Below are 17,949 nucleotides of genomic sequence, written 5' to 3'. Positions count from 1 at the left end.
TGAAATGACATTTATGACCACGAAACAAGCATTGCACAGCGAACACTGGATCAAAGCATTAAATACACCGGTGTACAGTTACTAGGAAATGCAGAGGACAGTGAATGCATATATACCAGAGGGGGAAATGAGTTGAGACATTAAGAGAGAGATAGACAGACAGACCAACAGACAGAATCAAACAAACTGAAGTCCATCCCGCACATTCGAAGAGGAACGTCTTGAGGTCAGTCCTGTTTCGCCATTTGATGCATGTTTGGTCCTGTCTACCTTTTGTTTCTTGTCTACCTCATGTGGGCGGCAATGTAGTATAATGGGTAAAGAGCTGGTTTTTATAACCTATGGGGCGACATAAGCTATGGGGCGACATAGCTCAGGAGGTAAGACCGATTGTCTGGCAGTCGGAGGGTTGCCGGTTCAAACCCCGCCCTGGGCGTGTCGAAGTGTCCTTGAGCAAGACACCTAACCCCTAACCCCTAACTGCTCTGGAGAATGAGAGGCATCAATTGTAAAGCGCTATATAAATGCAGTCCATTTACCTAACCGAAAGGTCACAGGTTCGATTCCCAGGTAGTTGTACCCTTGAGAAAGGAACGTAACCTGCATTGCTTCAGAATGGATGCAGCTGTATAAATGGATGCAATGCAATGTATAACGTTGTACAAGTCGCTCTGGATAAGAGCGTCTGCTAAATGCCTGTAATGTAATGTTTCGGAATGCATAATACGGGTTACACGCTGTTTACTGGCTCACTGGCTGCAGTGACATGGTCAGGATCTGACCCTGGACCACGGGGCTCGTCCGTGCACTAGAACAGTGGTTCTTAAACTCGGTCCTGGGGGACCCCTGTGTATGCTGATTTTCATTCCAACCTCAACAGCAATCCCAGAATTTTTTAAAAGTCGTTCATTTTTCTTAATTAGGTGCTTTTCATGTTTTAGAGCTGGGGTTCCAGAAAGGGCCAGTGCGGGTGCACACACCTGATTCTACTAATCAATCACTAGAGTCATTGCTAAGCACCTTCATTAGTAGAATCAGGATCAGGTGTGTGCACCCACTGGCCCTTTCTGGATAAGACTGTGGACCCCAGCTCTAAAACATGAGATTCTCACTAATTTGAATGGTTATATTGTGTTCATATGCTTGACCTGTCAATCAGTCATTTACATATAAAGGTCTGCTTTCCCTCTGACCACACAAGAAATGTAATTACTAACTTTAGTCTAAGACTCAATACCAGTGCACATAATTACCAACCTTGGGTAAAGACCCTATATCATCACATATAATTACTAACCTTAGCTACAGACCCAGTACTAATGCACATAAATAGCAACTTTAGCTAAAGGCCATATACCAGAAAATATTGCCAACTACCAATCTGTGAGTGTGCACATGTGCTTCCTTGTGTTGCAGTGATTATGTTGTGAAACATGTCTGTGTGTACACGTGTGTTTGCTTTTCTGCAGGTTGCCAACCAACGGTCATGAAGCAAAGTGTGTTTGCGTTCCTGCTGCTCTCAGGTTAGTGGATCTCTGTGTCACACCTGAATGTGACATCACAGCATCTCACTCTTCTGGAAGGTGTGTGGTCACAAACATGTGATCAGAATGTTCTGAACGGAACATTCCGATGCTGATGTAACAGTCACTACTCACAATTGAAAGCAATGGAGTTCTAGAACACTGGACCTCCATTGCTCTATTGCACATACTCCAACTCAGCGGCACTGTAGCATAGAGGGTAAGGAACCGAAAGGTCATAGGTTTGATTCCTGGGTGGGACACTGCTATTGTACCCTTGAGCAAGGTACTTAACCTGCATTGCTTCAGTATATATCCAGCTGTATAAATGGATGCAATGTAAATGCTCTTTAAAAAAGAAAAAAAAAAGTTGTGTAAGTCGCTCTGGATAAGAGTGTCTGCTAACTGTAATGTAATGTAACTCTAATTTTTGAACGAGCCCTGTCTTTTTGCATCGCTGTATCTGGGCTTCTTCCGTCATTGCTGCAGCTAGCTAGCTAGCTAGCGTCAAACACTTTGCCAAAACTGATCCAAAAACCACAGGCTCTGTAGCCACACCCACCCCTCCCCACACAGAAAAGAGTGCCCCGCCTAGAAACATCCCAAACACATTTTAGAATAAAAAACACAGGTAAAAGGTGCACAAATTCGGCAAAAGTACGTAAAGACAGAGAGATTTCCAGTGCAGCATTGCCACCAGAGCGACTTAAACAACTTTTACGTAGCATTTACATTGCATCCATTTATACAGCTGGATATATACTGAAGCAATGTAGGTTACGTATCTGGCTCAAGGTCCCAATGACAGTGTCCTACCCAGGAATCGATTTACCAGACCCAGTTCCTTACTCATTGGGGGGGGAGGGGGTGAGAAATCAAATGTACAGAAATCAAGTGCATCAAAATGAAAACGCGTCTGTGTGTGTGTGTCTGTGTGTGTGTGTGTGTGTGTGTTCTACAGGACTCTGTGCACTGCGGTACGGCCACTCTCAGCAGTATCACTTTGAGGAAACCCCAAAGCTCTGGACCGAAGCACAAAGCTTCTGCAGAGAGAACTACACCGACCTGGTGACCATAGACAACCAAACGGACGCACAGGGGATTCTGAAGCAAGCACGGAGTGGCCATACGGATGCCTGGATAGGACTGCATAGACGCTGGCGGTGGTCTCTGGCAGACAGAGGTCTCTACCCTGCGAAAAAAATTTTTTTAAATTGGGCAGCGGGGCAACCAAACAATGTAAAAGGAAATGAGAACTGTGCAACAATGAGGAAAGATGGGAGGTTTCTTGATTGGTCCTGCGACCAGCTCTTCTACTTTATCTGCTATAATGGTGAGAAGGCGTGTCTGTTTTAAAATATCATTATGCACACAGCAGTCATAGTCTGATTACACAAAGACTCTTTTTACAAGAATGACAATGTTCACAAGCCCATGTTATACGATTTAAAATGTAAGATATGCTTGCAAAATTACAGTCAACAATATAGCCCCCCCGTCCCCGTCCCAGACACACATACACACACACACCCACACACACACACACACACACACACACACAAATAAAATGTTTTGTGAGCAAAGAGACCAAATGCAACTTTGTGCCATTTTCAAGGACTGTGTTCCGTCCATATTGAATTGCATTGGTGAAGGGCGTATGGAGGTCAGTCTATAAATGACATGTTGAGATTCTTAAAGAGACTTGGGAGTAAACCTCCCTCCTCCTTATTGGCTGTTCTTAAAGGTAATTTAGTTGATTGGTCAGGAGGTTTTCCAGCCTCACTGTGACAGCCTGAAAATAATAATTAATAGCTTTATTCATATAGCACGTTTCGTACAATGGTTTGCAGCCCAAAGCGCTTCACAGAAAAGCATTACAAATGGAAAAATAATAGATTTAAATAAAAACAAACAATAAATAATAAAATAAAGAAATTTTAAAATTAAATTAAAAAAGCACACAATAAGCAGTGCACATAAAATAGGTGAATGGTCAGATAAAATAACAATAATTAAAAAATTTTAAATAAAACAAGATGAACATAATATCCAACATAAAATCCATAATAAAAACAAAAGTGCTAATTAAAAGCCAACCTAAGTACGTGTGTTTTCAGCTGTTTTAAAACTGTCAACTGACGGTGCGAACACAATATATTCTGGTAGTGTGTGCCACAGTTTTGTTACTGAATTTGTCTGTGAATTAAAGCTTAGATTAGTCAAAAATGACCCCCCAAGTTCAAATTTGCCACCAATCTATGGAGTATAACAGCGCTCCTGCATTCACCTGTGTTAAGTTCAATTGAAATTCATTTGTATAGTATTTTTTCTACAGAGAAAACAGAAAGGAAGTTTAAACAAAATTCTGGCCTCAACCTTCAAAAAGCACTTCAAAAAGAGCATTCCCTTAGTCACCTGTGATAGCACCACACCAGGAAAAGTGTGGTTCACCAGCTAGTGCAAAATCTCTGAAAATCAGAGCAGCAGTGCCAGCCACAACTGTTTGTGAGTACAGAGAGATGGGCAGCAGTGTAGTATAATGGGTAAAGAGCTGGTCTTATAACCTAAAGGTCACAGGTTCAATTCCCGGGTAGTACGCTGCCATTGTACCCTTGAGCAAGGCACTTAACCTGCACTGTTTCAGTATATATCCAGCGGTATAAATGGATGCAGTGTAAATGCTATTGTAAAAGTTGTGTAAGTCGCTCGGGACAAGAGCGTCTGCTAAATGCCTGTAATGTAATGTATCTAATGTGTCTTTACAGAAAGCTCCGCTGACAAGTACATCCTGATTGAAGAGCATAAGACTTGGGAAGATGCTCGGTTCTTCTGCCGAAAAAAACATACAGATCTGGTTAATATAAAGAACCAAACTGAAAACGAGGCTATAACAGGAAAACTGAAAGGTAGCAAACTGGATTGGTGGATTGGTCTGTCCAAAGATTGGAAGTGGTCAGACCTGAGCGAGTCCTCATACCGCAACTGGAGCACAGAAAGTGATGGCGATGATTTTAACTGTGCTGCTGTACTGCTCTCCTCGGGAAAATGGGTGAAACAAGAATGCGATGATAAAAAGCCTTTCTTCTGCTACGAAGGTGAGTACACCTGTGTGTCCTCGGCTGCAGGGGTCAGTTCCACCACGGGCTGAGCTTACGCGGCGTTCACACGGATGGATCGCGGTGGACGCAAGACAACAGAACTGAACTTTTGAGACGGTACAGGCAGGAAAAAAGTATATAAAACAAAAAAACAAACAAACAAAAAACAAAAAAAAAAAAACAAAGTAACGACGGAATTACCACGAAGCGTTTCTTCCATTCAGAAACCAAATACAAAATCATACGATAGTACCCAATCCATAACCCATTGAAGTGTAGGTTTTTTGTAATGTTTTTCTAAATTGTGAGTGAGTTTTCTAGAACTCCATTGCTTTCAATCACCAGTAATTATTGTTACATCAGCATTAGAATGCTCAATTAAGAACATTCTAATCACATATTTATGATCGTACCCCTTGAAGGGTTAAGGGCATATTCCATGAAACAATGTTTTAAAACAATGTTACCACAGTGCCCCATAATGCCGGCATATGCTTTTGTTGAAACTTTGCGCAAATACACACATTTGGTGTTCTTCGTGAGAAAGTAGTTTTCAGTGAAACCATGGATGTTCTGTGGATGTTCGTGAGTAACCGTGTCGTTATATTTGAAAAGAGAGGTTGCCATTTACTTTTTTTAATGTAAATTTTTGGAACTTTGAGCGTCACAATATTGGCACCTATTGAGGTATGTTGTATCAAGGTGAGCTGCAGCGGATATGTAGAAAAAAATTTGTTGGTTTTACCAAGAATGATCTAAAATGGATACATAGCACAGGTAAGTGGAAATTATAGCTTTTAGTTTTTGGTTTAAAACTGCCGATTTAAGCCTGGATCAATCAGCTTTATGCTTATAAGACTGAACCTCTGCAGAACAGGAGAAGGTCTGAAAATTTTGTTAATTCTTAATTCTTCATAATGTTAATAATTAAGTCTGTCATTAACAATAGAACTTGCTGGCAGAGGTGAATGAAGTTTGTTAATGACTCAGCATTAGTTATGGGAGCTAAATTTGGATTTATGAAATCTGGGATGGTTTAACGACAAAGTAGTGCACATTACGTTCGCAACAAACCCAAAACGGTTGGTTTAAAAGTCTATTTGAAGCAGCAGCAACCGGTTTTCCCAGCGTGATCATTTCCAAATGAGGTGCTACAAGGGTATACATTGGGCTGGATGCAGCATTGTAAAAATGTGTGACCAACATAAACATGCAGAGACAAACGTAGCTTGGAAAGCCAGTTGCGCTTATTACTGCCTAACCTAGTGATCTTCATTCCTGATCCTGGAGAGCCAGGGGGTGTGTGGTTATTGTTTTTGCCTTAACATCAGCGACCACTTCAGACCCAAGAAACCAGCTAAGGTGACTAAACCGTGTAATCAACTGCTTTAATTGGCCCATTTAAATGCTAAGAAACTACAAAAACCAGCGGACCATGCGGCTCTCCAAGACTTAGAAAGACGATCACTGGCCGACGATCATCAGACGCAAGTGTGAAGCTCTTGTAAAACAAAAAATCATTTTCATTGGCTAGAACGTGTCGCATTTCTCTAAAGATCAAGTAAAACTAACTGTCTTCAGACATGGCGCTTGATTAATGCGACAAGTCTTGCTTTTGATTCGCTGAACTGCATAAGCCCTTAAACAGAGTAATCCCTTTTCATTGAATCTGAATCTCACCCTTTTTGTGCTTATTTTCCTTTCTTTCATGCTACACATGTACCTCCATCCAGCACTTATATTGTACTTTGTATCATTGTCCTGATGTTGTATCTTGTAATCCCTCCTAGTTTGACTTAGCATAGATTAGGTTAGAGAAATGTTCACTATATGAACTGGACTTAATGTGTTCATGGCTATGAATAACTGTACAAAATGAGTATTGTACCTTATCGAACCTTTGGGATGCACTTTTGTATGTCACTTTGGATAAAGGTGTCTGCCAAATAAATGTAATGTAATGTTATCATCTCTGACAGCCCTGTAGACAACAAAAACTGTGATTTAAGCCTAGAGCTGAAGCACAAAAAAAAACAAAAAACCCCGGAGTAAATTGCAATCTGACTCGGTCGCTTTTGCTTTTACACTAATTATGCTTGCTTCCCCCCCCCCCCCCAGATAACCTCATCCTGGTGCAAGAAAATAAGACCTGGGACGAGGCCCTGGAACACTGCAGGAGGTACCATGACGACCTGGTCTCCTCTGAGACCGTGGAGCACTGGGTGAAGAGGCGGGCTCGGAATGCCACCACGGCTAGCGTGTGGCTGGGCGTCCGGTACTCCTGTGCCCTGCAGGTCTGGCACTGGGTCAGCGGGGAGGTGTTGTGCTACCCGAGCTGGGCCTCGGAGGACCGGGAGAGCGAGTGCGGGCACAGGGGGGCAATAGAATCCGGAGGCGGGCAAAGGCAGGTCAGTCTGCCTAAAACAGAGAGGCTCAACTTCATCTGCAGCAAGCGTCTAGGATGACTGCGATTAGTGTGTAAGTATATAAAAATGCCCTTACAGCAAGATGAGAGTGTGCACTTCAACCACATGAGAATTGTCTGATTACAAATATAAAATTGTGCTGTACGGGGCCAAATCAAGAAGAAAAAAAAAGTCTTTGTCCGAAACATTATGGAGCTTATATATACACTCTGTACATCCATAATACCATAGCAACACACACCCTGTACATACATATATACACTCTATATAATACTATAGCAACACACACCCTGTACACGCATATATACACTGTATATAATACTACAGCAACACACCCTGTACACACCTATATACACTCTGTACATACATAATACCATGGCAACACACACCCTGTACATGCATATATACACTCGGTACATCCATAATACCATAGCAACATACACCCTGTACATACATATATACACTCTATATAATACTATAGCAACACACACCCTGTACACCTATATACACCTGTACATATAATACGCAAAACACCCGTACACCCTATAACTACACCTCTGTACTACACCATAAACACACACACCCCTATAACACCTGTACCCACACACCTACACACTATACACCCTGTACACACCTAAACACACCCTGTACACACCTATATACACCCTGTACACCCCTAAACACACCCTGTACACACCTATATACACTCTGTATAATACTATTGCAACACCTACTTTTGTCATGCACTTCAATTAATCTATTCTTCTCAAACATTCTCAATTATTAGCATGGATACTTTTGCACCTCTCACTGTCTGGTGGATTCTTAAGCTTTCAGAATAATTGTTGCATATTATAAATTGTTTATGTGTATTATTTATTTGTAAACTCCTCAGATATTTACAACGTTTGTTCTTGAAACACACCAATTGCCCCTGTTTCTGTTATTTTAAATAGCTTTGGTGTGACAAGGGTTTCGGGTTCTTCCTCAGTGTGTAGATTCTGCAATAAATGACAACATGAACTGCGAGTTAAGTGTCACTTTTTTTACTAATACTAAATGAAGTGTGGAGTAAATTGGTTTAGTTGTATATCCTGCCTGAAGCGGCTTCTTCAAAACATTCAGGTCCAGTTTTTTATTATCTGTGCTGTTTATACTCTCTGACACACCTGTGCTGTACACACCTGTTCTGTTTATACTACCCTACAAAGCCTAACTGCAGTAACTACGTAAAGGGTAAGACTGAGAAAATGGCTTTAAAGTGTTTTAACTGGCCTCTAAAGGCATAAATGTTTCTCACATTTTTTTCAACAAATCTCTCTCTCTCTCTCTCTCACTCACTCACTCACTCACTCACTCACTTTCTCACTCTCTCACTCTCTCACTCACTCACTCACTCACTCACTTACTCACTCACTCAATTCAATTTAAGTTACTTTATTGGCATGAAATACAAATGTAATTATTGCCAAAGCACTCTCTCTCTCTCTCTCTCTCGCTCTCGCTCGCTCTATTGCTCTCTCTCTCACTCTCTCTCTCTCTCTCTGCCCACCTGAAACTGTCCAACACGCTTTCAGTCATGACACGCATGCACTCTCAGTCGCCAAGGAAACCGTATGGCCTCTTCCAATCAGAAATCAGGCTTCATATAAGAGACCTCTGACCTCCAGCTACAGCTATTACTGCTGCTCCTATTGCTGCAATACTGCCACTACCACCACGACTATGATCATTATTACTACCCACAACTGAAACTACAATGAAAAATGTTGTTTACTACTGTTACTAGTATTACTGCTGTTATTAATAACCACTGTGATTTATTAATTAATCGCTAAATAATATTAAAGTAATACTAATTAATAATCACAATAATCATCATCATCATCTATCCATCCATCCTTCAACTCATCCATCAATCATCATCCATATATCATCATCATCATCATCCATCTCATCATCCATCATCATCATTCATATCATCATCCATCATCATTTAAACTGTTTCATCAGGCAAATGTAAATAATGGGGTGAGACAAAAGAATCAAACAAACTGAAGTCCATCCCGCACATTTGAAGAGGAACGTCTTGAGGTCAGTCCTGTTTCTCCATTTGATGCATGTTTCAGTCCTGTCTACCTTTTGTTTCTTGTCTACCTCTTGTGGGTGGCAGTGTAGTATAATGGGTAAAGAGCTGGTTTTTATAACCTAACCGAAAGGTCACAGGTTCGATTCCCAGGTAGTTGTACCCTTGAGCAAGGTACGTAACCTGCATTGCTTCAGAATGGATGCAGCTGTATAAATGGATGCAATGCAATGTATAACGTTGTACAAGTCGCTCTGGATAAGAGCGTCTGCTAAATGCCTGTAATGTAATGTTTCGGAATGCATAATACTGGCTACACGCTGTTTACTGGCTCACTGGCTGCAGTGACATGGTCAGGATCTGACCCTGGACCACGGGGCTCGTCCGTGCACTAGAACAGTGGTTCTTAAACTCGGTCCTGGGGGACCCCTGTGTATGCTAATTTTCATTCCAACCTCAACAGCAATCTCAGAATTTTTTTAAAGTCGTTCATTTTTCTTAATTAGGTGCTTTTCATGTTTTAGAGCTTGGGTTCCAGAAAGGGCCAGTGTGGGTGCACACACCTGATTATACTAATCAATCACTAGAGTCATTGCTAAGCACCTTCATTAGTAGAATCAGGATCAGGTGTGTGCACCCACTGGCCCTTTCTGGATAAGACTGTGGACCCCAGCTCTAAAACATGAGATTCTCACTAATTTGAATGGTTATATTGTGTTCATGTGCTAGACCTGTCAATCAGTCATTTACATATAAAGGTCTACTTTCCCTCTGACCACACAAGAAATGTAATTACTAACTTTAGTTAAAGACTCTATACCAGTGCACATAATTACCAACCTTGGGTAAAGACCCTATATCACCACATATAATTACTAACCTTAGCTACAGACCCAGTACTAATGCACATAAATAGCAACTTTAGCTAAAGACCATATACCAGAAAATATCATTGCCAACTACCAATCTGTGAGTGTGCACATGTGCTTCCTTGTGTTACAGTGATTATGTTGTGAAACATGTCTGTGTGTACACGTGTGCTTGCTTTTCTGCAGGTTGCCAACCAACGGTCATGAAGCAAAGTGTGTTTGCGTTCCTGCTGCTCTCAGGTTAGTGGATCTCTGTGTCACACCTGAATGTGACATCACAGCATCTCACTCTTCAGGAAGGTGTGTGGTCACAAACATGTGATCAGAATGTTCTGAACGGAACATTCCGATGCTGATGTAACAGTCACTACTCACAATTGAAAGCAATGGAGTTCTAGAACACTGGACCTCCATTGCTCTATTGCACATACTCCAACTCAGCGGCACTGTAGCATAGAGGGTAAGGAACCGAAAGGTCATGGGTTTGATTCCTGGGTGGGACACTGCTATTGTACCCTTGAGCAAGGTACTTAACCTGCATTGCTTCAGTATATATCCAGCTGTATAAATGGATGCAATGTAAGTGCTCTGTAAAAAAGAAAAAAAAAAGTTGTGTAAGTTGCTCTGGATAAGAGTGTCTGCTAAATGTAATGTAATGTAACTCTAATTTTTGAACGAGCCCTGTCTTTTTGCATTGCTGTATCTGGGCTTCTTCCGTCATTGCTGCAGCTAGCTAGCTAGCTAGCGTCAAACACTTTGCCGAAACTGATCCAAAAACCACAGCCACACCCACCCCTCCCCACACAGAAAAGAGTGCCCCGCCTAGAAACATCCCAAACACATTTTAGAATAAAAAACACAGGTAAAAGGTGCGCAGTACACAAAAGTATGTAAAGACAGAAATTTCCAGTGCATCATTGCCATCAGTGCAGCCAGATATGCCTTTAGCATGGTTATTTTATAATATTTTCAAGGTGAAATCCTGCATGATTACATTACAGGCATGTAGCAGTCTCTCTTATCCAGAGCGACTTGAACAACTTTTACGTAGCATTTACATTGCATCCATTTATACAGCTGGATATATACTGAAGCAATGTAGGTTACGTATCTTGCTCAAGGTCACAATGACAGTGTCCTACCCAGGAATTAACCTGTGACTTTTAGGTTACCAGACCAGTTCCTTACTCATAAGGGGGGCGGGGGGGTGAGAAATCAAATGTACAGAAATCAAGTGCATCAAAATGGAAACGTCTGTGTGTGTGTGTGTGTGTGTGTGTGTCTGTGTGTGTGTGTGTGTGTGTGTGTGTTCTACAGGACTCTGTGCACTGCGGTACGGCCACTCTCAGCAGTATCACTTTGAGAAAACCCCAAAGAACTGGACCGAAGCACAAAGCTTCTGCAGAGAGAACTACACCGACCTGCTGACCATAGACAACCAAACGGACGCACAGGGGATTCTGAACCAAGCACAGAGGACTATGAACCAAACACAGAGTGGTGATACGGATGCTTGGATAGGACTGCAAAGACGCTGGCGGTGGTCTCTGGCAGACAGAGGTCTCTACTCTGCGAAAGAAAAAAAATTTTTTAATTGGGCAAGCGGGGAACCAAACAATCATAATGGAAATGAGAGCTGTGCAACAATGAGGAAAGATGGGGGGTTTCATGATTTTTCCTGCGACAATCCCTTCTACTTTATCTGCTATAATGGTGAGAAGGCGTGTCTGTTTTAAAATATCATCACACACACAGCAGTCATAGTCTGATTACACAAAGACTCTTTTTACAAGAATGACAATGTTCACAAGCCCATGTTATACCATTTAAAATGTAAGATATGCTTGCAAAATTACAGTCAACAATATAGCCCCCCCCGTCCCAGACACACATACACACACACACACACACACACACACAAATAAAATGTTTTGTGAGCAAAGAGACCAAATGCAACTTTGTGCCATTTTCAAGGACTGTGTTCTGTTCTTATTGAATTGCATTGGTGAAGGGCGTATGGAGGTCATATTGGCTGTTCTTAAAGCCCCCGCAAACATAAGCGATGCCGACACCAAGGTTTCCCAAAACTAACCAATAACTTTATTTAATTACAAAAAGAAATACTAAAATAGCTGCAAAACACCAGATAAAATCAAGACCCGGCCGTGGTCGAGAGGTGAGGAAAAAAAGTCCCATCTCTTGAGAAACCGACTCCAGGCTTCTTAAAAGGGCACCGCCACAGGTGCTCACAATTAACTTTAACAAGACACACGCGTGTCCAAACGGCCAGCGCCCCCACCTGAGGCGGAGGGACATAACAGGTAATTTAGTTGATTGGTCAGGAGGTTTTCCAGCCTCACTGTGACAGCCTGAAAATAATAATTAATAGCTTTATTTATATAGCACGTTTCGTACAATGGTTTGCAGCCCAAAGCGCTTCACAGAAAAGCAATTACAAAATGGAAATAAATATATGAATTTAAATAAAAACAAACAAATAAATAAATTAAAGAAATTTTTTAATTAAATAAAAAAGCACACAATAAGCAGTGTACATAAAATAGGTGAATGGTCAGATAAAATAACAATAATAAAAAATTTTAAAATAAAACAAGATGAACATAATATCCAACATAAAATCCATAATAAAAACAAAAGTGCTAATTAAAAGCCAACCTAAGTACGTGTGTTTTCAGCTGTTTTAAAACTGTCAACTGACGGTGCGAACACAATATATTCTGGTAGTGTGTTCCACAGTTTTGTTACTGAATTTGTCTGTGAATTAAAGCTTAGATTAGTCAAAAATGACCCCCCAAGTTCAAATTTGCCACCAATCTATGGAGTATAACAGCGCTCCTGCATTCACCTGTGTTAAGTTCAATTGAAATTCATTTGTATAGTATTTTTTCTACAGAGAAAACAGAAAGGAAGTTTAAACAAAATTCTGGCCTCAACCTTCAAAAAGCACTTCAAAAAGAGCATTCCCTTAGTCACCTGTGATAGCACCACACCAGGAAAAGTGTGGTTCACCAGCTAGTGCAAAATCTCTGAAAATCAGAGCAGCAGTGCCAGCCACAACTGTTTGTGAGTACAGAGAGATGGGCAGCAGTGTAGTATAATGGGTAAAGAGCTGGTCTTATAACCTAAAGGTCACAGGTTCAATTCCCGGGTAGTACGCTGCCATTGTACCCTTGAGCAAGGCACTTAACCTGCACTGTTTCAGTATATATCCAGCGGTATAAATGGATGCTATGTAAATGCTATTGTAAAAGTTGTGTAAGTCGCTCGGGACAAGAGCGTCTGCCAAATGCCTGTAATGTGATGTATCTAATGTGTCTTTACAGAAAGCTCCGCTGACAAGTACATCCTGATTAGAGAAAATAAGACTTGGGAAGATGCTCGGTGCTTCTGCCGAAAAAAACATACAGATCTGGTTAATATAAAGAACCAAAATGAAAACGAGGCTATAAAAGGAAAACTGAATGATAATTCGCAGGATTGGTGGATTGGTCTGTCCAAAGACTGGAAGTGGTCAGACCTGAGCGAATCCTCATACCGCAACTGGAGCACAGAAAGTGATGGCAATGATTTGAACTGTGCTGCTGTACTGCTCTCCTCGGGAAAATGGACGAAACAAAAATGCGATACGGAAAAGCCTTTCTTCTGCTACGAAGGTGAGTACACCTGTGTGTCCTCGGCTGCAGGGGTCAGTTCCACCACGGGTTCCTCCCAGCAACGGATCCCGCAGCTGAGCTTACGCGGCGTTCACACGGATGGATCGCGGTGGACGCAAGACAACAGAACTGAACTTTTGAGACGGTACAGGCAGGAAAAAAGTATATAAAACAAAAAAACAAACAAACAAAAAAAAAAAAACAAAGTAACGACGGAATTACCACGAAGCGTTTCTTCCATTCAGAAACCAAATACAAAATCATACGATAGTACCCAATCCATAACCCATTGAAGTGTAGGTTTTTTGGAATGTTTTTCTAAATTGTAAGTGAGTTTTCTAGAACTCCATTGCTTTCAATCACCAGTTATTATTGTTACATCAGCATTAGAATGCTCAATTAATAACATTCTAATCACATATCTGTGATCTTACCCCTTGAAGGGTTAAGGGCATATTCCATAAAACAATGTTTTAAAACAATGTTACCACTGTGCCCCATAATGCCGGCATATGCTTTTGTTGAAACTTTGCGCAAATACACACATTTGGTGTTCTTCGTGAGAAAGTAGTTTTCAGTGAAACCATGGATGTTCTGTGGATGTTCGTGAGTAACCGTGTCGTTATATTTGGAAAGAGAGGTTGCCATGGACTTTTTTAATGTAAATTTTTGGAACTTTGAGCGTCACAATATTGGCACCAATTGAGGTCTGTTGTATCAAGCTGAGCTGCAGCGGATATGTAGAAAAAAACGTGTTGGTTTTACCAATAATTATCTAAAATGGATACATAGCATAGGTAAGTGGAAAATATAGCTTTAGTCTGTTTTTGGTTTAAAACTGCCGATTTAAGCCCGGATCAATCAGCTTTATGATTATTAGACTGAACATCTGCAGATCAGGAGAAGGTCTGAAAATTTTGTTAATTCTTAATTCTTCATAATGTTAATAATTAAGTCTGTCATTAACAATAGAACCTGCTGGCAGAAGTCAATGAAGTTTGTTAATGACTCAGCATTAGTTATGGGAGTTAAATTTGGATTTATGAAATCTGGGATGGTTTAACGACAAAGTAGTGCACATTACGTTCGTAACAAACCCAAAACGGTTGGTTTAAAAGTCTATTTGAAGCAGCAGCAACCGGTTTTCCCAGCGTGATCATTTCCAAATGAGGTGCTACAAGGGTATACATTGGGCTGGATGCAGCATTGTAAAAATGTGTGACCAACATAGACATGCAGAGACAAACGTAGCTTGGAAAGCCAGTTGCGCTTATTACTGCCTAACCTAGTGATCTTCATTCCTGATCCTGGAGAGCCAGAGGGGGTGTGGTTTTTGTTTTTGCCTTAACATCAGCGACCACTTCAGACCCAAGAAACCAGCTAAGGTGACTAAACTGTGTAATCAACTGCTTTAATTGGCCCATTTAAATGCTAAGAAACTACAAAAGCAGAGGAATCCCATTTCGTTGAATCTGAAACTCACCCTTTTTGTGCTTATTTTCCTTTCTTTCATGCTACACATGTACCTCCATCCAGCACTTATATTGTACTTTGTATCATTGTCCTGATGTTGTATCTTGTAACCCCTCCTAGTTTGACTTAGCATAGGTTAGGTTAGAGAAATGTTCACTGTATGAACTGGACTTAATGTGTTCATGGCTATGAATAACTGTACAAAATGAGTATTGTACCTTATCGAACCTGTGTTTCATAGTTAGGGTTACAATGACCTTTGGGATGCACTTGTATGTCACTTTGGATAAAAGTGTCTGCCAAATAAATGTAATGTAATGTTATCATATCTGACAGCACTGTAGACAACAAAAACTGTGATTCAAGCCTAGAGCTGAAGATAGCACAAAAAAAAAAAACCCAGAGTAAATTGCAATCTGACTCTGTCGCTTTTGCTTTTACACTAATTATGCTTGCTTTTCCATTCCCCCCTCCCCCCCCCCCAGATAACCTCATCCTGGTGCAAGAAAATAAGACCTGGGATGATGCCCTGGAACACTGCAGGAGGTACCATGACGACCTGGTCTCCGTTTCCACGGAGACCGTGGAGCACTGGGTGAAGAGGCGGGCTCGGAATGCCACCACGGCTCACGTGTGGCTGGGCGTCCGGTACTCCTGTGCCCTGCAGGTCTGGCACTGGGTCAGCGGGGACGTGTTGTGCCACCCGAGCTGGGCCTCGGAGGACCGGGGGCGCGAGTGCGGGCGCACGGGGGCAATAGAATCCGGAGGCGGGCAAAGGCAGGTCAGTCTGCCTAAAACAGAGAGGCTCAACTTCATCTGCAGCAAGCGTCTAGGATGACTGCGATTAGTGTGTAAGTATATAAAAATGCCCTTACAGATGAGAGTGTGCACTTCAACCACATGAGAATTGTCTGATTACAAATATAAAATTGTGCTGTACGGGGCCAAATCAAGAAGAAAAAAAAAGTCTTTGTCCGAAACATTATGGAGCTCACTTTACATCCATAATACTATAGCAACACACACCCTGTACATGCATATATACACTCCAGATAATAATAAAGCAACACACAGCATATATACACTCTATATAATACTATAGCAACACACACCCTGTACACACATATATACACTCTGTACATACATAATACCACGGCAACACACACCCTGTACACACCCATATACACTCTGTACATCCATAATACCATAGAAACACACACCCCTATATACACCCTGTACACCCCTAAACACACCCTGTACACACCTAAACACACCCTGTACACACCTATATACACTCTGTACATCCATAATACCATAGAAACACACACCCCTATATACACCCTGTACACCCCTAAACACACCCTGTACACACCTATATACACTCTGTACATCCATAATACCATAGAAACACAAACCCTATATACACCTTGTACACCCCTAAACACACCCTGTACACACCTATATACACTCTGTATAATACTATAGCAACACACACCCTGTACACACCTATATACACTCTGTATAATACTATAGCAACACACACCCTGTACACACCTATATACACCCTGTACACCCCTAAACACACCCTGTACACACCTAAACACACCCTGTACACACCTATATACACCCTGTACACCCCTAAACACACCCTGTACACACCTATATACACTCTGTATAATACTATTGCAACACCTACTTTCATTTGTCATGCACTTTAACTAATCTGTTCTTCTCAAACATTCTCAATTATTAGCATGGATACTTTAGCACCTCTCACTGTCTGGTCGATTATTAAGCTTTCAGAATAATTGTTGCATATTATAAATTATTTATGTGTATTATTTATTTGTAAACTCCTCAAATATTTACAACGTTTGTTCTTGAAACACACCAATTGCCCCTGTTTCTGTTATTTTAAATAGCTTTGGTGTGACAAGGGTTTCGGGTTCTTCCTCAGTGTGTAGATTCTGCAATAAATGACAACATGAACTGTGAGTTAAGTGTCACTTTTTTTTACTAATACTAAATGGAAGTGTGGAGGTAAATTGGTTGTAGTTGTATATCCTGCCTGGAAGCTGGCTTCTTCAAAACATTTCAGGTCCAGTTTTTTATTATCTGTGCTGTTTATACCTCTCTGACACACCTGTGCTGTACACACCTGTTCTGTTTATACTACCCTACAAAGCCTAACTGCAGTAACTACGCAAAGGGTAAAACTGAGAAAAATGGCTTTAAAGTGTTTTAACTGGCCTCTAAAGGCATAAATGTTTCTCACATTTTTTTCAACAAATCTCTCTCTCTCTCTCTCTCACTCTCTCACTCACTCACTCAATTCAATTTAAGTTACTTTATTGGCATGAAATACAAATGTAATTATTGCCAAAGCACTCTCTCTCTGTCTTTCTCTCACGCTTGCTCTATTGCTCTCTCTCTCACTCTCTCTCTCTCTCTCTCTGCCCACCTTTCAATCTGAGAAGTACTTCACGCACTTATTTAAGCAAAACATTTGCACCTGCATCCTCTCGTTCTGAGAAGGCCTGTTTAGGTAGGATGTAACAAACCCACCATCTTGCAGGTGATGCGGATTCCCTACACAATCGTGATACTTTTTGCACACCGATGAAACTGTCCAACACGCTTTCAGTCATGACACGCGTGCACTCTCAGTCGCCAAGGAAACCGTATGGCCTCTTCCAATCAGAAATCAGGCTTCATATAAGAGACCTCTGACCTGCAGCTACAGCTATTACTGCTGCTCCTATTGCTGCAATACTGCCACTACCACCACGACTATGATTGA

The 17,949-nt window shown here is 41.3% G+C and overlaps 2 protein-coding genes across 6 annotated transcripts; both read left to right on the top strand.

Moving 5' to 3' along the window:
• The first annotated feature begins 83 nt into the window (after positions 1 to 83).
• On the top strand, positions 84 to 7,551 carry LOC135260588 (macrophage mannose receptor 1-like). 3 transcript variants are annotated; one of them, XM_064345935.1, is made up of 5 exons: positions 84 to 226; positions 1,470 to 1,523; positions 2,485 to 2,856; positions 4,289 to 4,618; positions 6,740 to 7,551. In XM_064345935.1, exons 2-5 carry the CDS (start codon positions 1,487 to 1,489, stop codon positions 7,084 to 7,086), a joined length of 1,086 nt encoding a protein of 361 aa, XP_064202005.1. In that variant the 5' UTR covers positions 84 to 226; positions 1,470 to 1,486; the 3' UTR covers positions 7,087 to 7,551. The 3 variants fall into 3 exon arrangements, with proteins under 3 accessions (XP_064202005.1, XP_064202004.1, XP_064202003.1); XM_064345934.1 differs by lacking the exon at positions 84 to 226 and adding an exon at positions 690 to 1,175; XM_064345933.1 differs by lacking the exon at positions 84 to 226 and adding an exon at positions 690 to 1,383.
• Positions 7,552 to 9,088: 1,537 nt separating this feature from the next.
• On the top strand, positions 9,089 to 17,144 carry LOC135260587 (macrophage mannose receptor 1-like). Of its 3 annotated transcripts, none has more exons than XM_064345931.1 (5): positions 9,089 to 9,141; positions 10,189 to 10,242; positions 11,320 to 11,715; positions 13,347 to 13,676; positions 15,635 to 17,144. In XM_064345931.1, exons 2-5 carry the CDS (start codon positions 10,206 to 10,208, stop codon positions 15,985 to 15,987), a joined length of 1,116 nt encoding a protein of 371 aa, XP_064202001.1. In that variant the 5' UTR covers positions 9,089 to 9,141; positions 10,189 to 10,205; the 3' UTR covers positions 15,988 to 17,144. The 3 variants fall into 3 exon arrangements, with proteins under 3 accessions (XP_064202001.1, XP_064201999.1, XP_064202000.1); XM_064345929.1 differs by lacking the exon at positions 9,089 to 9,141 and adding an exon at positions 9,784 to 9,891; XM_064345930.1 differs by lacking the exon at positions 9,089 to 9,141 and adding an exon at positions 9,898 to 10,102.
• The last annotated feature ends 805 nt before the right edge of the window (positions 17,145 to 17,949 follow it).

This window comes from Anguilla rostrata, chromosome 8 (assembly GCF_018555375.3).
Source record: "Anguilla rostrata isolate EN2019 chromosome 8, ASM1855537v3, whole genome shotgun sequence".
Taxonomy (NCBI): Eukaryota; Metazoa; Chordata; class Actinopteri; order Anguilliformes; family Anguillidae; genus Anguilla; species Anguilla rostrata.
Note: the sequence above shows the minus strand (reverse complement) of the source record. Positions and strands in the feature narration are given on the sequence as shown.

Coding starts and splice junctions, on each gene's coding strand:
- LOC135260588 (XM_064345935.1), top strand. CDS start 1,487: ATGAAGCAAAGTGTGTTTGCGTTCCTGCTGCTCTCAG. Junction 1,524..2,484: donor TGCGTTCCTGCTGCTCTCAG/GTTAGTGGATCT, acceptor TGTGTTCTACAG/GACTCTGTGCACTGCGGTAC. Junction 4,619..6,739: donor GCCTTTCTTCTGCTACGAAG/GTGAGTACACCT, acceptor CCCCCCCCCCAG/ATAACCTCATCCTGGTGCAA.
- LOC135260587 (XM_064345929.1), top strand. CDS start 9,837: ATGGTTATATTGTGTTCATGTGCTAGACCTGTCAATCAGTCATTTACA. Junction 9,892..10,188: donor TCAGTCATTTACATATAAAG/GTCTACTTTCCC, acceptor GCTTTTCTGCAG/GTTGCCAACCAACGGTCATG. Junction 11,716..13,346: donor CTACTTTATCTGCTATAATG/GTGAGAAGGCGT, acceptor GTGTCTTTACAG/AAAGCTCCGCTGACAAGTAC.